General features: G+C 44.1%; 1 protein-coding gene across 1 annotated transcript; it reads left to right on the top strand.

The window, feature by feature from the left end:
* The first annotated feature begins 290 nt into the window (after positions 1–290).
* On the top strand, positions 291–6,560 carry Lect2 (leukocyte cell derived chemotaxin 2). The gene is made up of 4 exons (XM_021180507.1): positions 291–542; positions 1,967–2,063; positions 3,317–3,462; positions 6,150–6,560. Exons 1-4 carry the CDS (start codon positions 497–499, stop codon positions 6,314–6,316), a joined length of 456 nt encoding a protein of 151 aa, XP_021036166.1. The 5' UTR covers positions 291–496; the 3' UTR covers positions 6,317–6,560.
* Positions 6,561–7,328: the final 768 nt, after the last annotated feature.

The raw sequence follows: 7,328 nt of genomic DNA, 5'->3' as shown, positions 1-7,328 counted from the left end.
CGAACTGGCAGTGTTATCTATAAATCTTACATAGATGAAATCTAATTGGATGATTGAAAACCCACCCCACCTAAGATGAATGCTGCTCTTGGTGAGAGTTCTCCAGTGTTACTAGTCAGCTCTTTCCTGAAACATGCAGGATCCACAGGAAAAGGCCTCCAGCAGATGGTAACAACTATACCACCATTCACCCTCCAGCCCCAACCAAAAGGCATCAATCTGCATCCAGCTTTATCATTCCTGTTAATATTTAGTCAGTATTTCTGATAGTGTTGGCTGCTTCTCCAGATCAAAGGCTTTGGCCGGCCGAGGTCTCCGTGCGATCAGACAGCTCTCCACGGAATGTTACAGTTTAACCCGACTCATCTTGCTTTCTGTGTCTCTTACTAGATCTCGGAGAAACATAAATTACCAGAGAAGATTCACTCAGTCCGGGGGTGACCCTGTGTGCATGGAGCAGGTCTAACTAGAGGAAGAAACAAGAAGCAAAATCCAGATGTTTCCCACAACAATCCTCATTTCAGCTGCTTTGATTTCCTCTGGTAAGTCCAACACGGACAACATGAGAATCCTGGCTAACTTAGGAATTATGTACCCAATTTACCCCTGATTTCAGGCATAGACTTAAAAGTCAGTCATAGCAGAATGCAACATGAAATTTGGTATTAACAAGTAAAGGTGGAGTAGGCGGGGATGGTGTAGCGGATGGAGCAGGTGGATTTCTCTGACACCTCTTCCTGATGCTCTGATTCTTCAGTCAGGCAATGTAAACTCAGAGCAGGGACACTTCCAGACAAGCCTTCAGTCCTGGCCTGGAACTTAATCACTAACACCTCCCCCAGCCCCACCTCTCCTCACCAAAAAACCCTAGAAGATGAAGAAAGTCTCAAGTGAGACTTAGATGTGGGAAGTTCCTGATGCAAAGGCTGGCTTGGGATGAAGGCAAAGTCCCCTTGGTGCTCCCAGCAGGCAAGACAAAGCTGCCCGCGAGATTCCTCAGATGCCAGGACAATGCTGGTTCTGCACGGCTATAACCTGATCATAGCATTCATTTGAAGCTCAGCTCCACATTAGAAGGCTTTAAGACTCACATTCGAAGTTACAGTACTGAAGATACTTAATAGCCATATTCTGTAGCTTATCTTCACAGCATATATATTAGTGAAGAGTAAAATGGCTTTAAAGGAAACCAATCATTAAATCAGCAGGCTCTTGCTTTTGCTTCAAAGTGAGAGGCTAAAACTGCTAACTGTACCCCTGTGACTACTAATTCTGGGACTCAGGGATTCAATATGACTAACATTACTTAAGATAGTAAAGGGTAAGCTGCACTTAAAAGTTTGCACGGCATATAATGAGAGAGACAGCGCCTCTGACCGTGTTTACTCTTCGGAACCTTCACACAATCATCTCTGCTCCTGTCCCAGCATCCTCTGAGTCTCACTTCAGGCTAACTGTGGTTCGTCACTTTTGATCCCATCTCAAATATCGACTTCTATGTTTGTGAAAATGAGATTTAGTTCACGCTGCGTGAAGTGGGCACGCTCAGAGTATGGCTCGTTTGTGAGTCGAACATTTGCTTGGATGCCACTCTTAGACCTGATTGTAAAACATTTGAAGTTCCTGCACAGCTTCCTAAGGTTTGTCTGTTTTTTAAGCTGAGCTCCTTTCTTTCGCTTAACCATAGCTGTCCACAGGTCTGGTAGCAAACAAAGGAACATTGAAAAGCACACTATATACCTTGTATTCATGAACAATTTCAAGCAGTGATATAATGGAGGCTCCTGCTTATAAATAAGGATTTTATATCCCACAGAATTATATAGCCAGGGGATTTTGTTTTATATCTGAATCAGCAATCCATAGGAAAAAAACTAACCAAAGGAGGTGGGATTAGACCCCAGTGTCCTGGAGAGACATACAGAAGAGACACAGGCTGCCCACGACTCACATTTCTCCTCTACAGCCCTAGCAGGACCATGGGCTAACATATGTGCCAGCAAATCTTCCAACGAGATCCGGACGTGTGACAGCTATGGCTGTGGACAGTATTCTGCTCAAAGGTATGAGCGACCACAAACAGCTACCACATGGTTGGTTCCTCTCTTCTCAAATTGTCTGAGTCCTGTGTTTCCTAGAGGGCCCACGGTAACCTCCCTCTGACAGGCCGGAAGCCATGCTGTGTGCAGCTATGACTATATTTGTAGCAACTTCCAAAATTCTGCTTCAAGGATGGGGTCTGCACTGGAGACAGAGCCAGAAAGAAGGGAAAGGAATCAAAGCAATGTTGTTGTTATTGTTGTTAGTTGTTATTGTTCTTGTTGTTATTGATGCTGTTGGTATTGATGTTCTTATTGTTGTGGATGTTGTTGTTATTGATATTATTGTTGATGTTGCATTATTGTTATTGTTGTTGATGTTATTGTTGTTATTGATGTTTTTGTATTGTTGTTGATGTGTTGTTATTGTTTTGATGTTGTGTTGTTGTTATTGTTGATGTTGTTATTGTTGATGTTGTCATTGATATTGTTATTGATGTTGATGTTGTTATTGTTGATGTTACTGTTGTTATTGATGTTTTTGTATTATTGTTGTTGATGTTGTGTTATTATTGTTGATGTTGTTATTGTTGATGTTATTATATTGTTGATGTTGTTGTCATCACTGATATTGTTATTGATGTTGATGTTGTTATTGTTGATGTTACTGTTGTTGTAGTTATTATTATTGTTGTTGTTGCGATGTGACAAGCCTGAAAGGAAGTTTATAAGTCCTTTTGCTATGAGGAAAAAAAAACACTTGGAAAACACATGATATTTGCTATACATTAGGGTTCCCTAAAACAGTAGCTTTTTACATTGGTTTTGAGAGGAAGTGGTACTAGGCTCAGTGGTACAGCACTGGCCTAGTACCCATCAGGCCCTGGGTTTGATTCCCAACAATGAAAACTAAAAGGCCTCGAAGGAGTCAAGATTCAAAAAATATATTTGTACACGTTGTTTTCCAAATACCACATAATAATGATAATATTATTATAATCCTTAAACATTATTGTTGCTGTTGTTCTTATTATCTAAGGCTTATTGTAAATCAAATATGATTTTTAAATAATTCCATCTTTATAATATGATCATTAGTGCATGTGGACAGAGAGACTAAAACTGGGCTAAACAGAGTAAAATATCCCGGGCACTGCAATATCTTCTGGCTGCTTCAAGCTTTGATGCCCAAGGCTGGGAGTTGTGCACCAAGAACATAATCCTGGCAATGCCTTTTCCTGGGACACCCCCTCTGATGGCATTTATTTATATTCTAGAACCCAAAGGCATCACCCAGGTGTGGACGTCCTGTGCTCGGATGGATCTGTGGTGTATGCACCATTCACTGGGAAGATAGTGGGCCAGGAGAAACCGTATAGAAACAAAAATGCCATCAATGATGGCGTTCGACTGTCTGGACGAGGTAAGAGTATCAATCCGGGACACGGTCCAGGTGCGGAGGCTTAGTTATTTAACACAGGCTCCAAACGCAGAAGTTTCATGTTCCTTCCAAGATAGTAAGATCTAGAACATACAGGACAACCCAAGCACAAAACAGAAGGTGCCTCATATTTCCCCAAAGCCTGTCTATGTAAAAAGATCACCGACCTCCACAGCCGACCTGGCTGTCCCCTTCTGTGGCCCAGGTACTTTTGCTTAGAAGACTGTCTGGGCAGAACTGATATCCACAACAGACACACACCTCCATTGACCAGAATCCCACAATTCACTAACTTCTGCAGCAGTTGAATGCAAACTATTTCTGAATGCCTCTGTTTGGTAAGGCTGGCCCCCAGGGTCTGCACTGGCTTTTGTTCATTTGAATTCTATTGAGATCCAATATGTGAACAAAACTGTCCATTGTGCAAGAGTGGAATTCCATGAGCTTATGTTAACATTTGGGCAACAAGACAGAAGAGGACCAGCCTCCCAGACACCCCCTGTGCTGGCAGGGGCAGTCACTAACCCCCAGCACGTTAGTCTGCCTGTCTGGGAAGATCGGTAGAATGAAGCAGTCTGCCCTATTTCCTATGAGGTTCCTTGAATTACCTATCACAGTTGAGAAATTTACCCTGCCCTGTGTTCTTACATCCGTGTTCATTCTTTTTGATTTTACAATGAATAATACAGCTTATTAAGAAGGGGAGAGATTCCTGATCATGGACGTGGGCTAATGAGCTGAGCGTAAAATCCCCAAAGGCCCACGTTCATTCTTGTGTTATACGGACTCCATTTCCATCTTTAGATGGACACTATAGTAACTTCCAGTTTTAGGAAAAAAGTTGCTAGGCGTGTTCTGGTGCCTGTGGTGGTGCTAAGGTCAGCGGCCAGAGTAGTGTGCACACTAGCTCTATCACTGGGCTGTGCATGGCCAGTCCCTCTTGCACTGTGTGTGTGTGTGTGTGTGTGTGTGTGTGTAAGTTCCTGTGTGCAAGAGGACATGCATGTATGTGCATGCACACGAGTGCATATGGAGGCCACAGGACAACCCTGCCTGTTTTTCCTCAGGTGCCGTCTACCTTGGTTTTCTTTTCCTTCAATTCTTGACATTTATTGACTTAATTTTGTGCATGTGTCTATGAGTAGATGAGGATAACCTGGAAGGCTTTAGGAGGCCACCCATCTATTCCTTTCTAGGGTCACAGGATCTGTCAGGTTTGGATGAATCTGATTACTTTGTTATCTCTTAGTCACCTTGACCTTGGCTTTGGCTAGAAAGAAACACAGTTTAATGACACCAATTTCTGCTGACATTTAAGCAACAGAAAACAGTCAGGAAATAGCTCTTCAAAGGCTTGGGGTCCCTCAAAGGCTTGGTGATGAGTTGTCCCTTGGAACGCCGCCCCCCTCCCTTTACTGTGACAAAAAAAAATACAGCTTGTCAGGCAGAAAGGACAGTCCAGTGGGAGCATGGTGCAACTGCTCGCATTGGATCTGCAGTTGGGAAGCAGAGATTAATTCTGGTACTCCCCAGGCTCCTCCTCCTTCTCCTTTATATAGTCTGAGCCCTGTGCCCATAGTGCCGCTCATATTAGGAAGAGCCTTTTCTCCTTGGTTAAACCTCTGTGGAAATCCTTTTGACTGTCTTCTAATGGTTCTAACTCCAGTCAGACGGACAGCCAAGATTAACCATCATACCGCCACAGAAGTGACATAGATGTAAATACAAGATGAGGCTGGGGAGAGAGCCTGCTCTGTAAAATCTGTGTCCCTCAAGCACAAGAACCGGGTGGCACCTCCTTAACCCACATCTAAAACCCAACATGGTAGTATGCCCTTTAACCCCAGCACTGGAGAGGTCCAGGCAGAGGACCCCTGGGACTTGCTGACCAACCAGCCTAGCATAATGGGTGAGCTTCAAGCCAATCACACACACACACACACACACACACACACACACACTGAGACAACAATCACAAGGCAGAGAGAGAGCTAACTGGAAATAGAGCAGACTTATGAAATTTCCAAAAGCCCACTCCCTGGGACATGCCTCTTCTGACAAGGCCTCCTAACTCTTCCCAGACGGTTCCAACTGGAGACCAGACATTCAAATATATGAATCTACAGGGGCTGTTCTCAGTTAAATTACCCATGAGCTGAAATAACTCCCTGCAGTCAGACTAGGGGCCTACTGGGTCAGCTGATCAATGCATCCATGTATTGGGGTTCATCTTCAAATGGTCCCAGGGCATCCCACCTGCCTGTGGCTGCTTCTCTGGTTCCAGATTCCACTGTAGCCAGCATGCTCAGAACTCAGCAGTGTGCTGTCATACCTAGTGTGTATTTTCAGCTGTAGGAGATACTGTCTATACCATTTCCCAAAGTGGCTGTTTGGAACAAGGTATCTTATTGGCCCAACATTCGGCCAGTAGGCTAGGCAGGCTGGCTGGAAAGTGCATCAGCAGGAAGACATCTTCCTCTACCTCCCCAGGGCAGAGATTGCAGGCACATACTACAACTCTCAATGTCTTCACTGGTTATAGGGATAAAATCCAGATTCCCAGGCCTACAAGGCAAGTGCTATACCAATGAACTTATTCCCAGCCCCATGTTTTAAATTTCTGACGCAAGGCTACAGAAGCCCAAATAATCTCTTCCTTTTTCTTTTAGGTTTCTGTGTCAAAATTTTCTACATTAAGCCAATTAAGTATAAAGGTTCTATCAAAAAGGGGGAGAAGCTGGGCACCTTGCTGCCCCTGCAGAAAGTTTACCCAGGCATCCAGTCGCATGTACACGTTGAAAACTGCGACTCCAGTGACCCCACGGCGTACCTGTAAGCAGAGACAAAGGCCAGATCTTCTAAATTCAAAGCCATCTCAGAAACTGGGACATGCCCTGCTCCCGAAGAAACGTGCATTCTGACAGAAACACAAATCTGTGTAAACACTCACAGCCCTGATTCCAAGGCATCGCCGCTCTGACGGGTGGGCTCTGCTCGGCCTGCCACCTCAGGGCCAGGGCGTTTGACATTTTCGATTTTTAGGTTCTGGTGACTGAAATAAACGAATGACCTCCCACTTGTCCCATGTTTCTGAGATCTCTGAACCAGCCACTTCTCTGCCTGAACGCAAGAAAGAGCCTAAAGGGCCTTTTATGACACAAGAGTTGCTCACAAGGCCTCAAACAGCACACGTAATAAATACAAGCTGACAAAACTGGAGGCCGTTCTTAGCTAGGGTGATGTATTCTCACCAATGTTCTTACCTTGTCAGGCTAGCTGGAGGACCGTCACAGGGATAAGGTTGGCTGGCCTTGCTATCCACACGCTTTCCTGCTCCGCAAGAGTAACAGGTTCCTAGTAAGTGAATGGAGGCATCTTCCCTAAAGAGGCATATTCGGGATCGCAGTGAGGCTGCGTGCATGCAGGAGTGTCAGGATGGAAAAGAAACTACCCTTAACTAATGTGTCACATGAGCTGAGTCAGGTGGCCTCGTCCAGTGACACCATATGCACACCAAAACATCCTTCCATATACCACCATTTATACCATTACCCAACGATCTATTCTATATCATTCTTTCTTAGTGGTGCTGATAGGAAGCACCGAAGAGAAGACAAAACATATAAATGTGCAAAGGAAGAGATGAACTCTGACTTCAAGTTGGTCAGTAAGACATGACTACTCTGGAGCAATCATCTAGAAATCTCCCTCATGAAACTCCGCTTAAGTCCTTTTCAAATATACAATGGCTCCATCCTAACTTGTAGATATGGTAAAGGAAAGACAATCAATAGACTTTTATTACTGGAGAAATGACTCCATTTTTTTTCCTATGTACAATAATGGTC

The sequence above is a fragment of the Mus caroli genome, chromosome 13, assembly GCF_900094665.2.
Source record: "Mus caroli chromosome 13, CAROLI_EIJ_v1.1, whole genome shotgun sequence".
NCBI lineage: Eukaryota > Metazoa > Chordata > Mammalia > Rodentia > Muridae > Mus > Mus caroli.
This window is presented reverse-complemented; position numbering and strand designations above follow the sequence as displayed.

Coding starts and splice junctions, on each gene's coding strand:
- Lect2 (XM_021180507.1), top strand. CDS start 497: ATGTTTCCCACAACAATCCTCATTTCAGCTGCTTTGATTTCCTCTG. Junction 2,064..3,316: donor GGACAGTATTCTGCTCAAAG/GTATGAGCGACC, acceptor TTTATATTCTAG/AACCCAAAGGCATCACCCAG. Junction 3,463..6,149: donor CGTTCGACTGTCTGGACGAG/GTAAGAGTATCA, acceptor TTTTTCTTTTAG/GTTTCTGTGTCAAAATTTTC.